General features: G+C 35.0%; 1 protein-coding gene across 2 annotated transcripts in view; it reads right to left on the minus strand.

Moving 5' to 3' along the window:
- TRPC1 (transient receptor potential cation channel subfamily C member 1) overlaps window positions 1-27947 on the minus strand; it is a 61824-nt gene that overhangs the window by 8808 nt on the left and 25069 nt on the right. For both annotated transcript variants that reach the window (XM_004385068.2, XM_004385067.3), the window contains 5 exons: window positions 17834-17965; window positions 15143-15338; window positions 10975-11311; window positions 3144-3283; window positions 1313-1456 (listed from right to left, as the gene is read on the minus strand). In XM_004385068.2, the coding sequence (XP_004385125.1) occupies window positions 1313-1456; window positions 3144-3283; window positions 10975-11311; window positions 15143-15338; window positions 17834-17965 (949 nt within the window). The remainder of the gene's footprint in view (window positions 1-1312; window positions 1457-3143; window positions 3284-10974; window positions 11312-15142; window positions 15339-17833; window positions 17966-27947) is intronic.

The raw sequence follows: 27947 nt of genomic DNA on the forward strand, positions 1-27947 counted from the left end.
ATATATATATATATTATTATATACGTATAAATGGAAACCATGCTGGCGTACTGGTTAAGAGTTCGGCTGCTAACCAAAAGGCAGGCAGTTTGAATCCACCAGGCGCTCTCTGGAAACCCTATCGGCAGCTCTACTCTTTCCTCTAGGATCACTAAGAGTCAGAATTGACTCGACGGCAACGGGTTTGGTTTTTGGGTTTATATATACATACATACATATATATGATATACTACCCAAATAAATAATTTAAAACTCTCTGAACTGGATTATATAAACAATATCTAATTAAAATTAAATATTTTCATTGAAAATAGAATCTAAATTGTTAGTAAATTTCAACTTATCAAAGAAAAATGAATACTGCTCAGATTTTCAGACGTATAACTTTTTGAGTAATATTATGCAGATCTAGTTACCTAAAAGAGTTGATCTCACCTTCTAATAACAGTCAACTACTAAACTTTCTGGGGTAAATTCAACCAATTGTGAGTCATTTCTTTGGTGTAAAGAGACTTAGAATTTCCTGGACTCTCCCACTTAATAACCATGCTACTTTGTATACATCTCATGCTAACTCAAAAACTCAATTTCTTTCTTTAACTATAAAGTAAAATGCTGGACTCTGTGATCTTTATGAATTTTTCAACTCTAAATATGCTATATTCCACATTATGACATTGAGCATTTTTTAAGCAAGAGTATTTTTTAAAAATATAGCTTACATATTTTCAAAATCATCATGAAACAGCTTATTTCTGTTTGCACAGGACCGCTTTCATAGTTATCACCTAAAACACTTAAAATCTTAAATGTGAGATTCACTTTGGTAAAAAGCAGATTTCTATGTTCTTCTGTTGTCAGAAGTATAATAACTCTATAAACACATCTACGTCCATGGAGCAGGGGAGGAAGCCAACGGACCATAGCGCAAACCATTCGCGTTTGTGTTCACTCCAACTCATGGCGACCCATGTGTGTCAGAATAGAACTGTGCTCCACAGAGTTTTCAATGGCTGATCTTTTGGAAGTAGACTGACAGGACTTTCTTCCAAGGTACCTCTGGGTGGCCTCAAACCTCCAACCTTTTGATTAGCAGTGTGAACTGTTTGCACTAGCCAGGAACTCCCTTAAATAATTGAAAGCAAAGGATTATCATTCAGCCAGAAATGACATGCTGTGTCATTTCAATTGTTAATTATTTTCAAAAGTGAAGTTTAGCTTTAACATCATGAGATAACTACATTCCAGTGGACAAGTAGAAAGTTGTAATAATAACATCGACAAGTGTTCTTGAAGAAATTTAATTATTTACCTGTAATGGACCCAAGACAGAGCTGGTTGTATACATAAAAAAGAGCCTAAGATAACTTAGAACATTTGCAAATGCAAAAAGCCCTTCTGCCACCAGTGTAGGATGGAACGCATCCCAGTCCTTCCGATCGGCAAAATCATGAAACTAAAATTAGAAAGAAGAAAGACAAAGATAAATAGCTCCGTCAATTCAGGAATATAAAAATGAATACTCTGGTGGTTGAACGAGAAGTATTTTAATTACGTCTCCTTCTGGGGATCTCCATCTATGTTTTATAGAGTTCTCCCGTTTAATGGAAATAACAATGTTTTAACTAAAGGATTTTTACATATGTGAGACAACATGAGTAACTCTATACCAAGAGATTTTCAGAAAAATTCTTCTGTCTTAAAAAATTAATTTTTTAAAATTGTCATTAAACTTTTTCTGAATGAAATTTTTCTTAAATTCCACCACAAACTTTTAGTATATGTACTGACAATTAATTAGCTATCATATTAAAGTGACCTAGTCCTTTGACTCAGGATTCTAGAATGAACCATAGAGGTTCCTTTCTCTTTTAAACCCTACGAGAAAAGGATGGCATTATTATGCCTTGATACAGAGTGGTCATAAGTCCTGGTTCCCTGGGACAGCCCCAGATTGTACACTAGTTGTCCTAACATATTTATTAACAGTGTCTCCTTTCACTCTCAAAAGTGACATGGTTTGTACAACATATTATATTGTCACCCCACTTCTAGAACTAAAGAAATCAGTCTGGAAAAGCAACACCCCTCAACCTCTTTTTCAAACCATTTGTCTATGTATGATCAATTTCTTAGTTTCTTACAAATTTCACATTCTGGACACTGAACATAACTAAGTAAATATGTTCTGTACTACTGGTCGGTTAAAGGAATAGAATTTTGAATACAGTAAAATGATGTACAGTGACCAACTTGCTTTTTCTATTATCTATAAATTGTTAAAAAAAAAAAAAAAAAACCAGAATATAACGTCTTTCAGTTCTTTGAATGTCACACCCCAAAAGAACTCTAGACTAAGGGTTTAAACAAAGAAAATCTATTATTGCCTTTTCTGGGCTTAGGGGAGCTTAAATCTTGATGAAAGTAAATATATACATACATATATTTATGTACATATGGGCTAAATTTTTATCAAATTCTAAATAAAAAATAGGCACCCCCAAAATAATTACATTGACATCACTTCATAAGCTGTGTAAGATAATAATCATGATTTGGGATGTGTAAAATACTGTATAATGAATTCCATTCAGATAAACTTCCTTCCCTAAGGTATAACAGGTACCTAACACTAATCATTTTAAGTTACTTTGTGTTCTTATTTTAAGTATGTACACGTTAATGAGGTAAATGAGCCTAGCTCAGATATAAGGAACCGGTGTTTGCTAGAAAGAACATGCCTAGACAGACCCGGATTTAAATCCAGTCTTGGTTTCTTACTGTGTGGTCTTGACAAGTTACTTAATATCTCTGAGCTTCATTTTCCTTATCTGCAAAATAGGGATAAGGATGTCTGTCTCATAGAGTCCCTGTGAGGATAAAATGGATAAAGTGTATCAAGTACCAGCCATGGTGCCTGGCATATAATAGGTAACCAATATTTAAAGGTAATGAACATCCTTTAAGCTACTGGAAAGGAAGGGAAACAATTGACACTACTCCCTTGCACATGCATAGGTTTAAAATGAAAACACACCAGACACAGATGTGGGCCATGTAATGCTGAGTTACATAGCTAAACGTCTCGGGTATTTTCTAGATAAACTTTATTTGTGCCTCCAATTGACATAGTTAATAGTCACCTTGTTATGAGCAACCACTTTGAGGGCAAAGGTTGCCAAATAAAGGGAATTCATGACAAAACTGAGTTGATTACGAGATTCTTCTAAAAAGTCTTCCAACCCTTCATACCAGAGTCTTTTAATGTCTGACCAAATCATCCCTAAAAAAAGGAAGAAAAATAATCAGATAACACTCTCTTAATTCAGTAATAAACTAAAGTATAAGACTCAAAGTACTAAGTAAATAACACTAGCTAGAGCCTCATTCAAAATAAAAAACAACTTTCTAGTGAACAATCCCCATAATCTGAAAGAAAAAAATCTTAAGTTTCATATGACAATGTCTTTTCCAGAGAGCAATTCTAAGTGATGTGAAACAAAAATAAGAATACAAACAAACTGATGCCACATGCAAACACACACACAAACACATCAAGGTCTCAGTCTGTGATCCTTTCCTCTACCCACACTGACTCCTTTAGTCATCTCATCCAGTCTCACGGCCTTAAATACCATCTATATGCCAAAGACTCTCAAATTTACACCTCTAAACTTAACCTAACAGTCACTGATAGCGAAATTGCATCTGGTCCAGGAAGACTATAAATGGACTGAAAAGACTCTGAAGGTAGACATACCCAGGACCATAAAAGCATTGGAGAAACACAGGCCTCAGCTTCTCTGTGTGATGTCTCTCTCAACTCAGAATGAGTCTGTAATGAGAGTTATACTCTTGGGCTTTTATAAGATATAGCTCCTGCTAGATTTGAGGCATCCCTGGCTAGGGTAGTCTACACCCACACACATGGTTCATCCTCTATAGGTGAGTGTGACCACTATGGGGCTGGGATGCAGCCCCCATAATTTTATAAGGGCTCCCAATAAAAATATATTTGAAGCTGCCAGGCTGACACGCTGTGTTAACTGTCTTGTATCCTTCCACAAAGCTAAGTAAATCTGGTGCCAGGTTTCAGCCTATTGTGTCCTGTGAGTGTGAATGTCAATTAAAACCCAAGAACCCACTGCTGCTGACCGTGTGTAGAGGGCACTACACCTTCCCTTACATTCCATTTCAAGAGTCAAAATCAAAGGCTCAAAGTCCTACATTATCCTTCCTCTCTGACCTTATCTCCTACTAATTTCTCCTTACACTACTCCATCATACTGGCCTCCTTGCAGTTCTTTGAACACACAAGACTCCTGCCTTGGGGCCTTCACACTGGCTCTTCCCTCTGGCTGGAAACTTCTTACCCAGGTATCTACTTGATTAACACTCTCACTTCAGGTCTTTGCTCACCATCTACCCTGACCACTCCATGCAAAATTGCAAGCCCCACGTACCCCATTCCCAATCTCCCTACTCTGCGTTTCTTTTTCTTTTCTCATAGTACATATCACTTTCATTTTCTAACACTGGATATAATTTACTTATTATGTCTATTATTAACTATCTTTCTATTATTAACTATTATTAAGGGTAATAATCTTTGTTTTTTTTTAACTGATATTTCAAATGTCCTGAATAGTGCATGATACATAGTGGGTACTCAACAAAACTTGTTAAATGAATAAATAGACACAAAAACCAAACCAAATCAAACCAACAGAAAAACTCCTCCATTTGTTGGGCCAGAAGTTCCTCCATAACTATACATTCTTACAAGTACCAAAGAGCAGTAACACAACCCATAATAGTTTTATGGTACACTCCTTCATTAAGATATTTTTAAGGAGAAGATAAAATAACCAGAAAATAGTGATGCAACATAACACATGGGTGGAAATCAATTAAGCCAAGTAGAATCACTCTCTGGTTTACTGGGAAGCAGAATAATTCCCCTGGGAAAGACACTAAGCATTCTTGAAAACCTCTGTCCATAACATCTTAATTATACAGTATCCATATTTCACATAGAAAAACATTTTAAAATATTTTCAGAGAGACAGAGAAAACACTTAAAAAACTCACACTTGTAAAATCAAAAATGATAAAGATCATGGAAGAAAAAATAGGGACAACGCTGGGAGCCCTAATACATGGCATAAACACAATACGAACCATAAGTAACAATGCACAAGCACCAGAGGAGAGACTAGATAAATGGGAGCTCCTAAAAATCAAACACTTATGCTCATCAAAAGACTTCACCAGAAGAGTAAAAAGACAACCTACAGACTGGGAAAAAATTTTTGGCTACTACAAATCCAATCAGCGTCTAATCTCCAGAATCTACAAGATACTGCAAAACCTCAACAACAAAAATACAAATAACCCAATTAAAAAACAAGAGCTATCCCGCTCCTTGGAATATATCCTAGAGAAATAAGAGCTATCACATGAATAGATATATGCACACCCATGTTCAATGTAGCACTGTTCACAATAGCAAAAAGATGGAACAACCTAGATGCCCATCAACGGACGAATGGATAAACAAATTATGGTATATCCACACAATGGAATACTACGCAACAATAAAGAACAATGATGAAGCCGTGAAACATAACATGGAGGAAGCTGGAACTCATTATGCTGAATTTAGTCAGTCACAGAAGGACAAATATTGTACAAGACCACTATTATAAGAACTCAAGAAAAGGTTTAAACACAGAAGAAAACATTCTTTGATGGTCATGAGGCTGGGGAGGGAGGGTGACGGTTATTTACTAACTAGATAGTAGATAAGAATTATCTTAGGTGAAGGGAAGGACAGCACTCACTACAGGGGAAGTCAGCACAACTGGACTAAACCAAAGCTAAGAAGTTTCCTGAATACAATTAAACACTCTGAGAAACAGAGTAGCTGGGGTAGGGGTCGGGGGACCATGCCTTCAAGGGACATCTAGGTCAACTGGCATAATAAAGCTTATTAAGAAGATGTTCTGCATCCTACTTTGGTGAGTGGCGTCTGGGGTCTTAAAAGCTTGCAGGCAGCCATCTAAGATGCAACAATTAGTCCCTGGAGTGAAGGAGAATGAAGAACACCAAAGACACAAGGAAAGTAGTAGCCCAAGAGACAGAAAGGGCCACATAAACAAGAGACTTCATCAGCCTGAGACCAGAAGAACTAGATGGTGCCTGGCTACCACCAATGATTGCCCTGACAGGGAACACAACAGACAGTTTCTGATGGAGCAGGAGAAAGGTGGGGTGCAGAACTCAAATTCTAGTAAGAAGATCAGACTTAATGGTCTGACTGAGACTCGAGGAACCCCAGAAAGCATGCCCCCCAGATTCTCTATCAGCCCAGAACTAAAACAATTTCCGAGGCCAACTCTTCAGACAGGGATTGCACTGGACTGTGGAACATAAAGTAATACTCGTGAGGAGTATGTCTCTTAGCTCAAGTAGATACAAGAGACTAAACAGGCAGCCTCTGTCCGGCAGTGAGATGGGAAGGCAGAGAGGGTTAGGAGCTGGTTGAATGGACACGGAGAATTGGGTGGAAAGGAGGAGTGTGCTGTCGCAGTATGGGGAGAGCAATTAGGGTCACATAATGATCTATGTATAAATTTTTGTATGGGAAAAAATAAAAAATAAATATATGTATGTAGAAAGGGTAAAAAAAGGGTAAAAATTACACTTGGATGAGCTTCTATTAAAAATGAATAGATAAAAACTGCCTAAAAATGTTAAACAAAAGAGTCTATCGGGTAACATTTTATTAACTCAAACACTGTTTTCTTTTATTTGGAGAAAGGGTGGGGATGAAGGCTTCCTGAATATTTATCATGATCAATCTTTACCCAGGACTAGGGGCTAAAGAGAACAAACATATCAAGCAAATCCTTTCTTCAGGAACTCAACACATTATCTAATCCTGTATCCTGATATAAAACGGTATGTAGCTCCTTATCTATAAGACATCTTCAAATAAAACATTTACATTTAAGCTTTAGACCCATTCCTCTTAACATTAAACACTAAACCAAAAAAGATGTTTATAGAAATAAGTATCTTATTTCTTCAAAATGAAATATTGTACTTAACTCTTAACAAAAAGTTTCAACATGAATTGGAGAAGGCTTTTGACCAAAAGGGGCAGAAACATGAAAAAATAGCGAGACTCACCACTGGGTAGTTTCCTATCTTGTGTGCAACACCCTCCAGAAAAATAAAGCTAACACACATGATGTATTTCATATTTATGAGTTGAATTGAAAAGAACAAAATAATTTTAAATTATTATAAGTAATGCAATCACTACACAATCAATGTACTATATTTTAGGGGTTTCTTTTTTTTTTTTTTTAACTAGTAAATTACATTAGTATATAGCAATCCCAGCCATGTTGGGATTTCTCAAGGTCCTCTCCTTATTTCATACTTTCTCTTTAAGTGTCTCATCCACAATTTCATATACCACCTAAATGCAGATTATCCACAATTCCTATTTTCAACTTAGACTTCCTCTTGAGTTCTAGACTATAACCTCCAATTGTCTGATTGACATCTCTCTTGGATATCTCAGAGCCTTTTCAAACTGAACATATGCAAAACCACAGTCAGGCTCTACCCTCCCTCTACAAATACTCAACCTAGTACTTTTCCAAAATACCTATGTTGCTTAATAACCTCCCTTTTCCTCACCTCTTATATACTATGTATTTCCATGTCCTATTGGCTTTACCTTATAAATATCTCTCAAATCTGTCCCTTTCTCTCTTTTCTATCTCAATCATTCCAAGTCCAAGGTACCATCAGTTCTCATGGATCACTGCAACGTCTCTTTATTGATCTCCCTCCATCAACTCTTGCCACAGCCCTATTCCCCCAACCCATTTTCCACACTGTATAACTACAATAGTATTTTCAAAAGGCAAATCAGATCATGTCACTCCCCTACTTAAAAAATTTCATAAGTTTTCCATTGTTCTCAGTATAAAGTCAAAATCATTTAACGTGGCCTACAAGGCCATGCATGGTCTGGCACAACATATGTTTCTATAGCTTCATCTTAAATCATGCTCCCCTTGTTCTCCTTGTTCCAGTAACATTAGCCTTTGTTCAGCCCCTTCTTTGTACCATGCTCCCTCTTGCCACAGGACCTTTGCATCTGCTCTTACCGCAGCCTAGAATACTTTTCTCTCCCAATTCTCCTAGTTAATTCCCATTCATCCTTTAGATCTTAGCTCATTCATCACTTCCTCAAGATAGCCTTTCCAACCTCCCTGACTAGATGAAACACCCTTACAATATGCTTGCTCTCCTAGCACCACGTTCCCTTACTTAGTAGCACTTAACTCATTTGTGATTTTTCATTTATCTGTGCCAGTCTCAAGTTAATGGGTTTCTACCTTAATTAGACCATAAACTCCATGAGCAGGGCCACAGATGGTTCTGCTCACTAGTAAATCTTCAGTGCCTGTGCTTAGACAAAGCAGGTGCTCAACATTATTAAAAATATACTTTTATCATAGCTGCTCTATTATTTTCCAACAGCAAAAGATGAAATAAAAGGATACCATTAATATTTTGTGCATTCATCAATGCACTTTTTTCCTTCTTTTCTACATTGTCTTTTGTAACTTAACCTTACTTTTTCCTGGAGGGATAAGGAGAAGAAACAAGAAAGCAAATGCATAAAGTTGGTCACCATGAGCCAAGTCTCTGTACTCACTGCTTGAAATAATAAAGTGAACCAAGTGTGCCTTTATTCCTACATACTCACTTAGAGTAGGTGCAGATCTATATATGTAAAGAAGCCCAGACTGATCTAATTACATACAGGCTTAGAAGATATTCTCGGCAAGGTTAGTCAGATCCAGTTATTTCAAAGCAGAAGTTCTGCTGAGAAAACTAAAACACTCCCAGAAATTTAACTGGCTTAGTTGACATGCATTATTCTAGTGAAGCAGAATATTAGTTAGAAAATTAATCAGTGTGTGTGTGTGTATAATGTTACTGGAAGCAGTGCCATCATGTTTAAAATGGATTGGGCACAGTTTTACTGTTATCATGAACATCAGTGACAAGAGCAGTATATGTGCTACCCATAGAGTGATATGCCTCTTGGAGTTCAGAGAGTTTTTACTCACTGCTAAGAATGATAATCTTTAATTTGACTCGTATATAGACTTGGGTAAATGGAATCTCATTTACAAAACAAACAAAATATTCTTTCTTATTAGTATTTAAACAGTAGGTTATAGATAAATGACATAAAATTTATTTTCTTTAAGACTAACATATATGTTATATATTGTTATATATATAACAATCTTTCACAAATAGTTTAAATGAATATAGGAAAAAAGATAATAGTATTTAGAGATTGCTCTCTGCCTTATACATATATTTTTTACGTACTCAAATAACAATGTAAACAAATTTCACATTGGAACGATCCAGAACAATGCAATATGAAACCATATACAATGAAGTCTAAATTATTTCTTAAATTAAAACACTTTTAGATACGAAAAACAAAAAAACAAACGCATTGCCATCAAGTTGATTCTGACCCATAGCAACTCTAGATGGCAGAGTAGAACTGCCCCATGGGGTTTCCAAGGAGCAGCTGGTAGGTTTAAACCACCGACCATTTGGTTAGCAGCCGTATCACTTAACCACTGCACCACCAGGGCTCCAATCTTTAGATAAGATAGAAGAAATGCAGGACACAAGACATATTAAAAGAAGGGATTATTTAATTCTCTTTCACCTAGATTTCAGATGTATATTATTTTTCTTTATCTCTCTAATTTTAAACATTAATGCATCATGGATTGATTACTGCTAAAAGTAAAACTCTGGCTGAAGCCAAGTTACCTGAAATAAATTGATTTCCAAATAAAAATTAAAAACTGCAAAATCTGACAATTATTTTTATATCTGAAGAAGAACTAAAAGTGAACACTGTACAATAACTCTTTCCAAATTATTTAATAAGTGAAATAATCTAGAACATGTTAATCAAGAGATGAATACAATTTTACCACTAAAATCAGTGATTTATAGCATAGAAAAGAGTAAATTTCAATATTCTTCTTACACTATAGCAAATGGACAGGGGGGAAATGCTGAGGTTTAAAAAAAAGGTTGAAGATTCACAATAAAAGAAAGAAGTCCTTAAAAGACCAAGAACAGATTGTGTGATTCTCCCGCCTTCCCTTTATGGGGAGTAAAAACTGCAGAAGGTCATTTGAGATATTTATTACACAGTATAACACATATAAAAAAAACAATTTTTAGAAAAATGAAATGTCTTATATTTTTAATAACCTGTCATTCCTAAGGAGATCTGGTTATCATTACATAGGACTGATTTATGGAATGAGTCACCAGGGACTCCTTTAAATCTATACTTAAATAATATTTCTACAATAGAGATAAAGTAGGATGTAACTACAAAAGTTCACAGTCTTAAAATGAAAACTAATCATATAATGAAACAGAAGAGCTAACTTTAAAAATGCAGCAGAGTATAAAATGCATTGTTACAAAAAACCCAGAAAAAGGTTCATGTTCTTTTACCAAAATAGTACTCATTAGTAAAACTGGTTTTTCTGTTTTAACAATTATGAACAACTTCAGAGTTACGAATAAAGAATGTCGCACAGGACCAGGCAGTGTTTCGTTCTGTTGTACACAGGGTTGCTATGAGTCAGAAACGATTCGATGGCACCTAGCAACAACAACAAATAAGAGATCTGCTTCCTTATCATCAAATTCAGGAATTTTTGTCTTTACAAAAGTGTTAGGTCTTCAAAGATCATGGAAGAGTTCAAATTCTTGCTGTGTAAACACTGTAAAACTACAAATTGAACTCAGATGTTCGTAATGCCACCAAACAAGGGAGACTTAATAGGCTAAATAAAGGCAGAGCCTTCAACTTGGTTAGATACTTACCAATAATCCACAGGATAAGAAGATAGTCTATTCTTTCAAGGGCTGGCCCCATTGTGTTTTTCTTATCCTCATTGTAGACAAGAGAGTATAGGTTTAGTAACAGCAGGAACGTGAAATATGATGCTCCATGAATAATAAACTTCATAAAAGGTGTGTGAATGATTCTACCAAATTGAGATTTGGGAGCTATCAAATAACAAAGCGACAGAACTGGCCAAAAGATGCCAACTGTCAAAACAGTCATTATCTTCTTACAGGTGGGCTTACGTCGGTAACCTGACATCTGTCCAAACCAAACGGTGTTCAGAAACTGCTGGCAGTTAGACTGGGAGACAAACTGAAAAGGACACACACACACACACACACACGTAAACAAGACCTTTAAAGATTAACTGATACAGCCATCATTTTATTGATATTCAAAGTTTTAATAATAGTTTAAAAATCAATTCTATACATTCAACCTAGTTCTTTTTTTTTGCCCCCCCCCCTTACAAATAATAAAATAAAAGAGTGTAGAGGTTAAGAGCATAGATTCTGAAGCCATTATATCTAAATTCAGATTCAGGCTCTTTGCTTATTAAATGACCTTGAACAAGCTTTTAAACCTCTCTGAGCCTCAATTCTGCCTCTATCAAATGCGGATGATAACAGTATGTACTCATTAAGTTGTTGTGAGGATTAAGTGAACTGCTCTTAGAATCGTGCCTGGCACATAGCATGTACTGTATAAGTATTAATTATTATTATTAGCCTACTTAACCATTTAACCACATTTAATTTATAAAGGCTCGTAAACTAATGTTTATGAAATTTCAAAGTTAACTAGCACAATCCGTAGAAAGAGACACCACTCATTACTAAGGTCATTTAAGATACTTATTACATAGTATAATCCTTTAAAAAAATGGCTAACTAATGCTTAGATGTCTTTAGTCTAGAGAAACTACTGATTTTAGTTAAAAGAAACCAAGGTGTCTATATAGGAAAACAATTCAAGTCTGAATAGTAGATGTATTCATGCTCCAACAAAATACTGAGGATTTCTTAAATGTATTAAAGGCACCCCTGAACCTGTTTAAAATTGAATTTTGTAGGAGATGAAAAGGAAAGATATTTCCACATAAGATGAAAATTCTAGATCAAGTATAGGAATGAGTTTACCAAAGTATACAGAACTCTTCAGTTTATAAATTTCAGAGCAAAATTTTCCCACTATAATGCTAATGCTGTGAAGTATAACTTAAGGGTCCCGATAACTTGGGATATAATAATATTACTCAGATTTGAAATTACCAAAGTAAAGGGCAAGTAGAAGATCATAAAATTAAGCTCATCCAAGAAAATTTTGGACAACCTTCTGTTTTAAAGAAGACTTATCCTGAGGTAGAATATAATTTGTGGAATGTGACACTGTAGGAGAAAAAGCATTGTCTGGACAGAATTTATTTTGTTGTTTATTGTGCTTATCAATGAATTTCCTAATATACGGTATTTATTTTTGACAATTCAGTCTTACTCACATTCTTTATTCTTCTGCTCAGATTCCAGTGTTCTTGGGGAATCTTAATCTGTGCCTCAAGGTGAAAACCTGGTAGAGAACAGTATTCCTCCCACCAAGTGTCCAGTCTAGTAGAATCCTGAATTTAGTTTCTCCCTTCCCTCAAGTATGAGAGCAATCTCAGGACTGATTCCTGTCCCTGCTATCCCTCTATATAATGATAAATTAATTAACAGTAATGTTCAATAAAACCATTGCCACTGAATCGATTCCAACTCAGTGTGACCCTATAGGACAGAGGAGAACTGCCCTATAGAGTTTTCAAGAAGTGGCTGGTGCGTTCGAACTGCTGACCTTTTGGTTAGCAGCCAAGCTCTTAACCACTGGAAATGTTCTAAAGTCTGTGGCGGTTTTAAAATATGGCCACAGATTCTTTGATATTCCTCCCATCAAGAGGTGAGATAAATGTTCCTTCTCCTTGAATTAGACTTGTGATTGCTTTAACCAGTAGATACTGGCAGGATTCTATATGACTTTTAAAGCCAGGTCTTAAAAGGCCAAGTAACTTTCCACCTTGTTCACTGGAACACTGCTCTTAGAGCCATGAGCTGCCAGGTAAAAAGTCCTACTACCCTGAAGTCACCATGCTGTGAGGAAGCCCAAGCCACATACAGGCACTCCAGTCAACAATCTCGGGTACCAGACATGTGAGTGAAGAAACCTCCAGCTGATTACAGCCCCTAGTCATGTGGTTATCTCCCGCTGACACCTCAGACATGCTGATGCAGAGACAAATCACCCCACTGTGTCCTTTCCTAACTCCCGACTCAAAGAATCCATAAGCATAATAAAATGATTGTTGTTTACACCACTAAATTTCATTGTAGTTTGTTATTCAGCAATGAATAACCTGAACAAAGTCTAGCAACTATTTAGGAAAACATTATCGTCTTCCCCTTTGACCATATTTAGAAATCTAGTTTAAATATTAATTTACATTTTCATTCATCCTTAAGATTACAGGGTGGAGAACTATCAGGGTCCATCTCTTCTCACCGATGACAGTACCTTCAACTGGACCATTCCCAGCAGATTACATTATATTGTATTTTTAAGAACGTTTTAAAAGACTATCACTCTAACTTTTTCAGAGTTTCACCTTCATAAGTCTTCTTTTCAACTAACAAATATTACTATTACTTCTTGCTTCCTTTTCTTTCATATTCTTCAGAATGGAACACTTGGTTGTCCTCTGTGAGTCCTCCAGGAATATAGATATCATTAGGGAATGGTCTCTTAAATTTTTCTTCCCTAATCAAGATAATCCTGGTTACTTCCATCTTTCTTTTAGGTTTTTTTCCCAATCATTTAAGTTGACTTTGTACTCTGTATCCCTTTATTCTATCATTTTTCTAGAATTTTATGTCCATTTTGGTTGTAGAAGAATCTTACTAAGCTAAGATTAACTCAAAATGTATAATTAGAGAAAGATTACATCAGGGTTCCTATATTCTCTGTTTCTACTTACAGTATTTCTTTTTTAATCCACACAGGTATGTTGCTGACTTATAACCTTATATCCACATTGATCCAAATTCTTGTACTTAATTTATTTCCTATAAATGTTCTAGCTCAAGCAAGAACCCTGGAGTAGTAGGAAAAGCACAGGCTTTGAAGTCAGAGACCTGGCTTATCAACATACTGTCCAGGTAATCTTAAAGACCTTAAAATTCCTGCATCAATTTCCTAAATCAAAAACTATTATGAGACTCAAATTTTCAGCTGAGACCAAAGGTCCTGTATCTTGCCTTCTACCATTACCTATTTAAGGTCTCATTTTTATATTAATATAAATTCGATAAGCAAGCTTTATTTCAACATACAGGTTGATAATGGAAATAATGGGTCTTAGAAGCAATACTTCAAAAGTACCATTTATCAATACCCTATACTATTAACTCGATATCATCATCTACCTATAAGCACTCATGGTTAGTAAATTATCTCAAAAAGTTAAATTTGAAGTGCACACCTTCCCTCTTCAAGTTCCTGAATCTTTATATGTGCATGTACAGGAAGTAAAAACAGGTATTTCCCTAAATAGGAAGGGATGATGCCAGAAGAGCCAGAATCAAATTAGCTATATCATGCACCTCTGCACCTTTGGGTTTCATAATGAATTAACAAATAAGAAGAATCAGGATATATAATAGTGGATACTTTATTTTTAAATAGAAAGAGACTATTACTATGGAAAGGGTTATTCATAACCAGATCAAGAAAACAAATCCATGACAGCAAAACACAGGATGGAAACTTCACGATAAAGGCACTTACTACACAGCTTCTTAGCTCTGTAGCTACTATTTAGCAAAAACATCAAATCAACATCCATATTGTATGATATTGTTAAAAATAATAGCAACTATCATTTATTGACTACTTGCCTAACGCTAGTATTTACTGTGCTAAACCCTTTAAATATATATTCTTAATTAATTCTTGAAAATGAATGCCCAGACAGACTCAATAACTTTACCAAGGACACAAGTTTGTATGAAGCTGAACTAGGATCTCAATCCAGAGAGGTCACTCCAAAGCCTTTGCTCTGACCCACTAGACTACTGTGGAGGAAATAATTTAAATATATTACAGAAAACCTCATACCTCCTTTTGGTTATATTTTATAGCGAGTTTTAAACGACTTAAATTCATCCTTTCTTCTAGTAATCCCCGTTTGTCAAGCGGCTCATCACTAGATGTGTGGTTTAGGATCACCTCCAATTCGCGTGAATTCCGGGCTTGGGCAAGCAAATCTTTAGCAAACATTTTACATTGCCGAGCTAGTTCCTCATAATCATTCCTACAAAATCCAACAGTCTATTGTTAGAAATGTCACTATCATCTTCTAATTAAGCTGTATTAAGTGAAACTTTTTACTCAGTAACATTTTAATTCTGACAGTGCTATACAAACTCTGACGCCATTTTGGGTTTACACAGTCAAAGGAACCTACTGGTACACAACCTCTCCACCGTTTTGGGGAAAACTGTAACACAATTATATTCTCTGTGTTCATACTAATCTTAGATAAGTACAGTGTTCCATTATATACACTGATATTCCCATAAATTCTGATAATATTTGTTAATCAGTTCTCTTAGCTCATTTGCTCTTCTGTAAGTTTTGTCTAAAACTTTCCATTACTCATCTAAACAACAGGAATATTTTAATGCTATCCAATAAAGACTACTATACAATTTTTAACTAGGGATTTTTTTCAGTAATAGTCTACAACATGTTTATGATGCTTCTGATATTAAAACAGTATTCTGATACATTTTTAAAGTATTTATTTGAATGAAATTCAGGTTAGAAAGAAACTGAAACAAGCCTAGTAAGAACTCTCTTTCAGAAACTCTACTGGTCCGATCTTAGGATTCACCTGCTTGTTAAAGGCAGGCCTAAATTAATTTGTGAGAAACTAAGAAGTTACAGTTCATGATCCTTTTGGAAAATATCAATTACATTAACATATGTCTGAGTTTAATAACAACTTAAGAATAAAGTTAGAAATAAATCATTACTAGTCATGGACTTGGGGTCTAACTGCAGAAAATAATTTTTTATTCAGTTTTTGTTGTTGTTTTAAGGGAAAGGAGGGGAAAACAGGAAGACTGTTCATTGTTCATCGGTTAGTCTTTCTATGCAATGGGGATTTCCCTGGACTGGCTGGATAAAATCAAAATTCGAAGAATAAAAACTTCTTTTCCTTCGAGGCTAACATTTTTCTCATTCATTCTTTGTCACTTACCACCTAACCAAAATTACCTGAGAATAAGTAGTTTGATTTCTTTAACAAATGAAGTATTATTTACTTCTTAGTCTAAGAATCTAATTGCAGATGGGCACATTCATCAAAAATGTATATTATTACAAAAAAAATCTCATCTTTAAATAAACTTTTGATAAAATACACTGTTTATATATACTGATATATAAACTAGATTTAAGGTAAAATTAATATATTTTATTAATCTAGTTTACTTAATTTCTAATAGATTACTGGAAGACGAGTAAGTGACTGCATAGTTTTGACAAAATATAGTAAGCTAGAAGTCCTATGTTCTAGTTCTAATTGCTACTACTTCCAGTTTTAACTCTGGTCTTAATCAGATGCTGGTATTAGTGAGATTCCTAACCTTTATGGATCTGTTTCCCTGTCTATAAAAACAATGGGTTCTAGGATCCCTTCCAACTCTATTATTCTATGATTACAATATAATAATAATAGTTGCCTCAAACCTTTTTGGAAGGAGTTGAATGAATTTTATTTTATGAGAGAACTCATAACTCGAAGGATGTGATTATAACAGGAAGTTTTTCATATTTGAAAAAGAAGCATTTATTAACAGCTTTATATGGTAATAAAGTTAAAAGTGGCAACAAGTTACATTTTTAACCATTTTTAATGTGTTATCAAAGTAAAGTACATTATGTCATAAAGTTCAAATAAATTTTAATTTATCCAAATTAAACTACAGTAGTCACAAATTTAAAAAGCTATTAACAGGTATTTTAAATGAAGAGAATGTCTTAAAAAAATCAAACTACTTTTCTTAAAATTAATTAATTTATTAGTTAATTAATTTTCTTAAAATTTCTTAAAAATCAAACTACTTTTCCTTACTCACCTCCCCTCCCTCCACATACACACACACTTATCCCTCTTAGGGGAAATTGTAACTAAAGATTCTTTGGGTATAGAAAGCACCAGACTTATGCTTAATTTTCATTTTGGAAGAAAAATTAATATTAATCATTCTTAATCAGCAATACTTTATTTTTATGTTTACATGTATGTTCCTCCCACCGGATACATCTCACTAAACAGTGAAAAGGGACTATGTCCTTGTGTGTGGAACATCCCTGACATACAGAAAGCATTTACTATGCTTTTGAAAGAGCCGAAGAATCAGGCCCCAAGATAATTACGAATCTGGAGATGAGGGGAGGTGGAACAAAGAGAAGCAGTGGCAAATGAGTTTGCTCTTACTTAGGCTACCACTTCTACTATCCTCCACACTGCCCTAGAATGCCCTTGGCCAAGTGGGAAAAAGGAGGGATTAAGGGAGATACAAAAGCGACCAAAGTAGCATTAGGATTTGTCTGTCCCTTTGAGGGAGAAGGAAAAAATCAAGTGATGGCAGCAAGGAGAAACAAGCTGTGGTCATCTTGGATCAAATATAAATAAATGTACATAAAGATAATTTATAAGTTGGCCTATAAAGAAACTCAGGCTGAAAAGTTTCTCAAACAAAAGACATTATATAATTTATAATTTCTGTTCATTCTCACCTGAATTCCACCTCCACAAGGCTTAGTTCTTTTAAATCAGCACTAAGTTCAAATGCTCTCAGAATTGGATCCTCCTCTGTTAACATTATCAGAGCTGGACTGGCCAAACATCGATAAATATCAAGGCGAAACCTGGATAAAATTTGATTCCATAATGTGAAATAAATACATTATACACGTATGATCAGTATTTTTAACCTATGATTTTCATAAATTCATACTTAAAGTATTAGAGAATTAAAAAAACATTAAAACAACTATCATATACTTATTACAAGACTATATATGTTTAAAACAGAAAAGACTTAAAAGTCAATTATTTTGAGATTTAAATACTGAAAAACTTTGTAATCTACTGCTTTTAAGGAAATTGTTTTAGTGTTTCTTTTAATAGATTTGAAACTTCATATCGTTCAACCAATTTAATTAGAATAAGTTTCTATTCCTTTACCCAGAATCATTTTAAATGAAATATACTAATAACTAATAAATTTTTTATATTATGTGGATGATTATTAAGTTTTCCCTTCCTCAATGATAGAGTACTTTAACATGCCAGATGTATACAGCATGTGACTCAACCAGTTATCATTTTGAAAGATGTTTCAAATCTTAAGAGTAAAATTACTCATTTATACATAATCTCCAGTTAACAGAAAAGCACTTCCTTTGCCCTCTGTAAATTAATGTTCATATTTTCAATACCCTTTCAAACAGGAAACAAACAAGAAAAGGTTTTGCTATAATTTTCCAGTTACATAAACGTAGCCTTTGATTTGCAATTTTGCATATTTTTTCTTTTAAATATAAATTCAACACATGCTTGCTATTAAAAAAAAGGAAGCAGTCTGGAAACATGACATTTGCCAATTCTCCCCTTCAAACCAATGTGACTTCTCAAAGACAGCCAGTATGCAGAGAGTTGTCCATATCCCTCCTGGTGTTTTCTTGTCACACGCAAACATAATCAGATATAATATATAAAGGAACAACTTGCTTTTTGTTAGTGTAATATATCATGAACCTCCTTCTATGTCACTACAGATAGATTGACCGCACTCTTTCCAAAAGGTTTTCCATTTGATAGAGGTCCATCGGTTCTCCATTAATGGCATCCAGGTTGTTTCTAATTTTTTTGCTGCTACAAACAATGAATGAAGGCATCATGAATGTATTTTAGTTCATATATTAATTGCACCCTTGGAATTGCTGGGTAACATGGCATGTGAATTTTAAATTCTGATAGATGTTTCCACAGCATTAACAATAAGGAAAGCTCATCCCCCCCCCCCAACATTTTTACTAACACTGAGTATTATCATTTTTTCTTTTAATCTTTGCCAACCCAATAGCTGAAAAATGAAATTTTGTAATTGCTTTCATCTGAATTTCTTTAGCAACTTGGGCATCTTTTAGTAGATATTTACTGTCCATTTGTACTTCCTCTTCTCTAAGCTACCTGTTCATACTCTTTGGCCTATTCTTTCAGGTGACTGTTAATCTTTTTCTTATTGATTCGTAAAATCTCTTTAGATATCAAAGAAATTAGAAGTCTCTCCAGTCAAAAGAATTTCACATACTTTTCCCTACTTTGTTTCTTTTTATTTTGTTGATAATAGATCTTTTTCTATATGAAAAATTTTAATTTTTATTTAAACAAATGTATTGATACACTCCTTATTTGGCTTTTAGGTATCGTGTCTTACTGAGTTAAAAAGTTGATCTTGTAAAATGCATTTTTTCACCCTTAAGTCTTTTTCAAAATTGTGGTAAAATATACGTAACATTAAATTCACCTTGTTAATAATTTCTGAGTGTACAGTGGTGTTAAGTATTCACAATGTTGGGTAGTCATCACTATTATTCCTAGATCTTTTTTTATCATGCCAAACAAAAACTATACCCATTAAGCAATAATTTTCCATTACCACCCTCCCCTTAGCCCCTGGTAACCTCTATTCTACTTTCTGTGTCTATCAATTTGTCTATTCTAGATACCTCAACAATGGACTCAAGCATAACAACAATCATGAAGATGGCGCACAACCGGGCAGTGTTTCGTTCTGTTGTACATAGGGTCGCTATCAGTCGGAACTGACTTGACGGCACCTAACAACAACAACAAGACACCTCACAGAATACATCCTAGGGTGTAGTGTGTTCTGCCTCCATATTCTAAATAGATATTTGGGCGGAAGTCTTTTTCACTTTTCCTATCACCTGACCTACAGATTTTAGGACACAAGCCAACAGGAATTTCCAGCCTGTTGCCTGACCTGGATTTTGGACTTGCCAGCCCCCCACAGTTGTATGAGTCAATTCCTTCAAGTAAATCTCTCTCTCTCTCTCTATTTCTCTCTCTCTCTCACTGGTTCTATTTCTCTACAGAACCTTGACTAAGACTCTTAATAATGACAGTGGTTCTAGAGGAATAGAATCTTAAACAGCATCTTAAGGATGAGTTTTGTGAATTGGTTTTGGGGTTTATGGAATTGGTTCTCAAACCTGGTTAGATTTAAAGGCACTAATGACTCTATTTCCAGTAGTGAAGAGGGCACTGATAATCTATGCCATGATATGGCAATAGAGATGTGCAAAATATCCCCACTGAACATTCTTAATAAAATACGTATGAGAGGCAAGGTTCTAAGTCACCTTACTTTATAAAATTTATCACCTTTGGTATTCAAAACATAATCAAAGGTAATGGCAGTATGAAGAGGTCCAGGATCCCCCTCAAAACACGCATACAAAACAATATACACAAACTGGGTAAAAATATTTTTTTCAAAATCAATCATTCCAGGCTGCTGGAGATTGTCCACTGAGAATTGTTTATTCTTGAAACACTGCTAGAGCTTCTGGCAAGAATGGCTGGAATCTGTGGCCTACCTGCATGGGGCTGTCTCCATCACTCTTTCTCCCAGTTCAGTCAGTGAGAACTGTAGTTTTATCAGCTTGAAGCTGATAAACTTTCATCTTTGTACAGGAAGGGGCAAAACAGATTCACAGTGGGTGGCAAAAACCTAGAGCTTTGCTGGCTAAATGTAAGTGGTGGACTTGGTGGAAATGGACAAGGAAAACCTGAAGCTTTGCTAGACCAAAGTTGCAGTCTGAGTTGAGGTGAGCAGTGGAGCAGCCAGATATTTAACAGTGAGATTCCAGAAATAAGACAAGTCATAAAAGAGTTCATAAAAGTGCTCCACAAATCCCTGGCTGACTGGAAAATTACAAATGTGCAGGGGAGATTAGAAAGTCTGGTGACAAGAAAAAGCTAAGGAAAATTTTAAAACTAGTGGTAACCCTGAATGTATTGTCCAACCCATCCACAGATTTAACAGTAGACAGTAGAATCCTTACAGGCTCAAAGTGTATTAGCATAGTCTCTGAAAAGTCACTGGCTGGCCCTAAGCTGTGTAGATACAGGGATGACTCTCAGAAATTAAAGCTAAAATATAAAAATAAGAATAAGAAACAAATGAAGCACAGGCACCCAATGGCTGTACATTGCAAGGGAACAGAATTTTCAACTTAAAGCCAGGCAAGTGCCTTAAAAAAAAACCCTTAGAAAACATAAAACAGAATCAAGTTGCTACAATATATACTAAATTGTCCAGTTTTCAAATAAAGAAATACTAGACATACAAAGAAAAAGATGCTTCCTCACCCATACTCAGGAGAAAAAAAAATATATACATATACACCAAATTTCCATTGCAGGGATTGCAACCAATGTCACAAAACAATTTGTGGATACATTTTTGAATGAGAAACTAATGTGCACTGTAAACTTTTACCTAAAGCACAATACAAGTTATACATATATACATATATATATATATATACACACACACATACATATATATACATATACACACAACCAAACCTTTGTGGATCTAGATACTGGATTTAGTAAAGATTTCTAAACAACTATCACAAATATATTCAAAATATTAAAGGAAAATATGATGACAATGAGTCAAAAAATAGGAAATCTCAATAGAGAAATAAAAATTATATAAAAGAATCAAATGAAAATTCTAGCATTGAAAAGTATGATAAATAAAATGGAAAAAAAACTTCACTAGATGGGCTAAGCAGCAGAATTGAGCAGCAGAAGAATGAATCAGTGGACTTGAAGACAAACAAAAATTATCAAAGAACGCAGAGAAAAAATATCTGAGAAAAATGAACAGCACCTCAGAGGCCTGTGGAAATCTGTCAAGTATTCCAACATATGTGTAATAGGAGTCTCAAAAGAAAAGGTGAGAAAGAAAGGGGCAGAAAAAAGATTTGAAGAAATGAAGGCCAAAAATTTCCCAAATTTGATGAAAAACATTAACCTTTAGGTCCAAGAAACTCAATAAACCTCCAGTAGGATAAACACAAAGAAAACCAAACCTAGACACATAACAGTCAAACTGCTGAAAGACAAAGAGAAATTTTTGTACAAGTGAGTAACAATACAATTAATGGCTGACCTCTCATCAGAAATATGGAAGACAAAATTCAGTGGAATGACCACTCGAAGGGAAAAAAACAACAACTGGTCAACAAGAATTCTATATTCAGTTATACTATCTTTCAAAAATGAAGATGAAATAAAGACATTCCAAGATAAACAAACACTAAAAGGATTTGTGAATTGCAGGCTTAACCTACAAGAAATATTAAAATAAGTGCTTCAAGTTGAAAGGAAATAATTCCAGACAGTAATGAGATCCACTGGAAGAAATGAAGAGAACTAGAAATGATAACTATGTTGATAAATGTAATAGACTTCATATATAAGTATTTTTTTCTTGATTTCTTTTAAGAAACATAAGATTGAACAAAATAAAGAAAATAATATTAAAAAAAAAAGATTGTGAGTCCCTGCCCTAAAGACAATCTTGGTGATCTGATACAACAAGCTCCTTATTCAAACTTAAAAAGGGCATCACAGAGAAGACCACCTATAACTCCAGTGGACTAGGCCTGGAAATCCAGTCACTGATCATGCTGGGCTCAAAAATTTTCAAAGAAAGAGGGACTGTAGTGAATAAAACTTCAATTGATCTTGAAAAATTGGCAAAGTTCAGCTGGGGTATTTATCTGCATTTAAGACTAACACTGCAGATTCGGCAGGTTTCTAAATGGAGCTTGTGGGTAGAGGGAGAATCAAGGTCACTCCATCATTCCACTTCCCATACAGGTACCAGGTTTTTTTCTTTAATTTTTTGAGGTGGCTAGAAAAAAGTGGCAAGAAAGATAAGCTGTGTTTCCTTCATTTCCTGCTCCATTGGTGTGGCTGCGCATTTGGCTGGTGTCAATCAAATAGAAACTTCGCAGCAATTAAAAACCAATCAAACATTTTGTTAATTTTATAAGGTCTTAAATAGTATTATGGAAACTATCCTTATTTTTTTAGAGACGTAGACACCAAAGAATCAGGGGGTGAATTTTATGATGTCTGGGATGTGCTTTAAAGCATAGGAAAAAAATTTAAAAAGATTGGTGGAAAAAAAAAAAACCCATAAGTTGTTTAAAGCAATGATTCCGGATAAATTTGGGAATCTAGGCTCTACATGTTCCTCAAGAAGTCCTTGGGTGGTATAAAAGGTTAAGTATTCTACTACTAGCCAAAAGACTGGTAACTTGAACCCACCCTGAGGTACCTTGGAAGACAGGGCTGGTGATCTGCTTCTGAAAGATCACTGCCTTGAAAACCCTATGGAGCAGTTCTACTCTGCACACATGGGATCATCATGGGTTGGAATCAACTCCACAGCAACCAACAACAACAATTCCCCAACCAAAACAGAATTAAATTAGCAACCACCAACAATAAGAAATCTGAAAAATCCTCAGATATTTGAAAGCCAAGCAACACACTTCAAAATAACCCATGATCAAAGATGAAATCACAAGGGAAATTAGAAAATATCTTGAACTGAATGAAAACAAAACCACAACATATAAAAATTTATGGACTGCCGATAAAGCAGTACTTAGAGGGAAATTTATAACTTTACACACTTATATTAGAAAGGAAGATGTAAAATCAATAAGCTACGGTTATACCTTAAGGACCTAGAAAAACAAGAGCAAATCAAAACCAAAGTGAACAGAAAGAATAAAAGGCCAACCAGAAAGCAATGAAACAGAAAACAGAAAAACAACAGAGAACATGAATGAAATTAAAGTTGCTTCTTGGAAAAGATCAATATAATTAATGAAACTTTAGCTAGAACAGGGGTCAGCAAACTTCCTCTGTAAAGAACCAGATAATAAATATTTTAGGCCTTGAGGCCCATACTGTTTCTGTTGCAACTACTTAACTTGGCTGTTAAGTGGCAGCAGCCACAGACAATATATAAACAAATGGGAATGGCTGTGTTCCAATAGAACTTTATTTACTGCCCCCCCTAAAAAAAAAAAAAAATTGGTAGGCCAATTTGGCCCAGTGACTGTAGTTTGGCAAACTCTGAGCTAGACTGACCAAGAAAAAAAGGAGAGAAGATACAAATTACTAAAATCAGAAATGAAAATGGGGCATTACTAGAGACACTACAGAAAGGAAAAAAATTATAAGGGATTATGGACAACTTTATGCCAAATTAGACAATTTAGATGAAATGGGAAAATCCCTAGCACAACATAAATTATCAAAATGGACTCAAAAATAAGCAGCATATCTGAACAGACCTATTTTAAGAAAATTAATATAACAATTAAAAATTATCCTTCAAAGAAAAGTCTAGGTCCAGATGGATTCACTGGTGAATTCTATCAAACATTTAAGGGATAAATATTTAAGGGATAAATAATGCCAATCCTACACATACTCTTTCAGAAAATAGAAGAGGAGAGAATATTTCAAAACTCATTTATCAGTGTTAGCCAGATATTAAAGCCAAAGACATCACAAGAAACAGAAACTATAAAACAATATCCCACATGAACACTGACGCAAAAATATTTAACATATTAGCAAATCAAATTCAGTAACATATAAAACAAATGATATACCACAATCAAGTGGGGTTTATCCCAGGAATTCAAGGTTAGTTTGATATTCAAATATCAATTAATATATCCAAATCCAAACCCACTGCTGTCAAGTCAATTCTGACTCATAGCAACCCTATAGGACAGAGTAGAACTGCTCCATACAGTTTCTGAGGCTGTAAATCTTTATGGAAGCCGACTGCCACAGCTTTCTCCCATGGAGTGGCTGGTGAATTGAAGCCATCGATCTTTCAGTTACCAGCCACGCACTTTAGCCACTGCACCACCAGGGCTCCCTCAATTAATATATATGACATATTAATACAGTAATGAACAAACATCATATGGTCATCTTAATAGAGTCAGTAAAAACGTGGCAAAATTCAACACTTCATGATAAAAATCAACAAACTAGAAACTGAAAGAAATTTCCTCAATCTTATCAAGGACATATATGAAAAACTTACAGCTACCATCATACTTAACAGTAAAAGACTGAATGCTTTCCCACCAAGATCGGAAACAAGGCAAGCATGTCTGCTCTCACTACATTTACTCAACATCATACTGGAGGTTCTAGCCAGTGCGATAAGGCAAGAAAAGAAATTAAGGCTTAAAAATTGAAAAAAGATGAGTAATTTGTCATTATTCACAAATAGGGGGATGGGAAACATAGCACTGAATGTGAGCGAAGAACGCACAGCTTGACCAAGGTAAATGCCGTCACTAAGAAGTACACAAGAGAAAAGAATGTTTTTGATAAACGATATGACACACACAATCTTGCAACAACACTACCAACCACCAAAAAATATGTGTGTGTTTACATATGTATGTATAGATGCATATATGAGTATGGGTATGTATGTGTATGTACACGTGTGCACTACAGAAGTATCTATATGTATGTGTATATACATGTATGTGTGTGTACATATGTATATTCATATTTATATATAATACACCACATAGGAGGCACAGTCATAGATACCTCTTAGACATAATCAAATGCCTCGCAGGACTGGTTTTCTGGGTTTGAAGGCTTAGGACCATAGTCTCATGGGACAACTCCATCAACTGGCATAATACAGTTCATAAAATTTATGTTCTACATCTTAGTTTACTGAGTAGTGTCTGGGGTCTTAAAAGGTTGCAAACATCCACCTAAGATACAACTATCAGTCTCTCCTGATCTGGAGCAAAAGAGAAAGAAGGAAACCAAAAACTCAGAGAAGAAAGTAGTCTACAGGACTAAGAGTTTATAGGAACGAAGACTCATCTATCCTGAGACCAGAAGAACTAGATAGTACCTGGCTACCACTAATGACTGCTCTGATCAGGGCCACAATAGATAGATCCTGAGAGAATGGGTGAAAAATGTGTAACAACTCAAATCCTGAAAAAGTCCACACTGACTGGACCTGTTGAGACTAGAGGACTCCCTGAGACTATCACCCTGAGATACTCCTTAACCATGAACTAAAACTACCCCAGGAGGTCTCCTTTTAGCTAAATAATGCATTGGCTCATAAAATAAAGAATATTACGTGAGTACTACACACCTTTAAAAAATCATGTATATAAGACCAAACCGTCAACAATTACTCTAAAGCAAAGATGAAAGGGTAAGGGGACAGGGAAACCAGATTACCGGAAATGAAACATCCAGAATGTAATTAATGAGAATGCTGACACACTGCAAAAAATGTAACCAATGTCACCAAACGATTTGTGTAGTAATTGTTAAATGGGAACCTAATTTGTTATGTAAACTTTCACTGGAAACACAATAAAATATAACCTTAAAAAACAACAACAACAACAATACCTTGTAAGTATAGATTGTCTCACTTCCTTATTGACAGGACACTGACTCTCAACTTAACTGAAACCTTGGACCCACTTCTTTTTACTCATTTTGTTAGCCACCCTTTTTCTTCAGTTGCTACCTAACAACTCCTAGAAATGACTTTAGTCAGGGCCTGTCATGGATTGAATTATGGTCCCCCAAAAATGTGTATATCAATTTAGCTGGGCCACGATTCCCAGTATTGTATGGTTATCCTACATTTTGTGATGGTAATTTTATGTTAAACAGGAATAGAGTGGGATTGTAACACCCTTACTAAGGTCACATCCCTGATCCAATGTAAAGGGAGTTTCTCTGGAGTGTGGCCTGCCATACCTTTTATCTTACAAGAGATGAAGGGAAAGGGAAGCAAGCAAAGAGTTGGGGACCTCATTCCACCAAGAAAGCAGTGCTGAGAGCAGACCACGTGCTTTGGACCCGGGGTTCCTATGCAGAGAAGCTCCTAGTCCAGGGGAAGATTGATAAGAAGGACCTTCCTCCAGAGCCGATGGAGAGAGAAAGCCTTCCCCTGGAGCTGACGCCCTGAATTTGGACTTCTAGCCAACAGACTGTGAGAAAATAAATTTCTCTTTGTGAAACCCATACACTTGTGGTATTTCTGTTTATAGCAGCACTAGATAACTAAGACAGGGCCCTTCCCATTTGCTACAACTGTTTTCTCAAGCATTAGTAACAAACTCACTCATCTCCTCCAGAAATGTACCAAACTACTTAAAGTCCTCTAAATAAACCATAATCACGTGCTGTACTTTCTGCCTAAAATGCCTTTAACCTTTTAATTCTTACTCATACTTGAAGACCTGGCTCAGGCTATAGCTTCTCCAAAAGCTTTCAGATTAATTTAATTATTAAATTATTAATTTACATTTAATATTAATAAATGATTTAAAAACTGGAAGAAGTCCTAAATATCATATCATTTCTGCTTGTCATTTTACAGACTAATCATTTTAAGAATAAAAAGTTAGGTGATATAGTCATAGCTATCAACTAGATCTTATCAAAGAGAAACATAAATCGCTTTGTAAAATAAAGATTTGAAAACAAAAAAAAAAATCTCCAATTCAACCTACGCAAATAAATATTAAATTAATTTGCAGGTGACTCTCCCAATTTATGGATTTGTAACTACCTGTCAATCAACCAAAGGTCTGTTCGTAAGGTGAGGAAGAAGTGAAGGTGGATAGTGCCCAGCTTTAAAGTTAATTTCATATACGTAGTGTACAACAATCCTTACCTTAACAACAGTTTGTC

The sequence above is a fragment of the Trichechus manatus genome, unplaced genomic scaffold, assembly GCF_000243295.1.
Source record: "Trichechus manatus latirostris isolate Lorelei unplaced genomic scaffold, TriManLat1.0 scaffold00132, whole genome shotgun sequence".
NCBI lineage: Eukaryota > Metazoa > Chordata > Mammalia > Sirenia > Trichechidae > Trichechus > Trichechus manatus.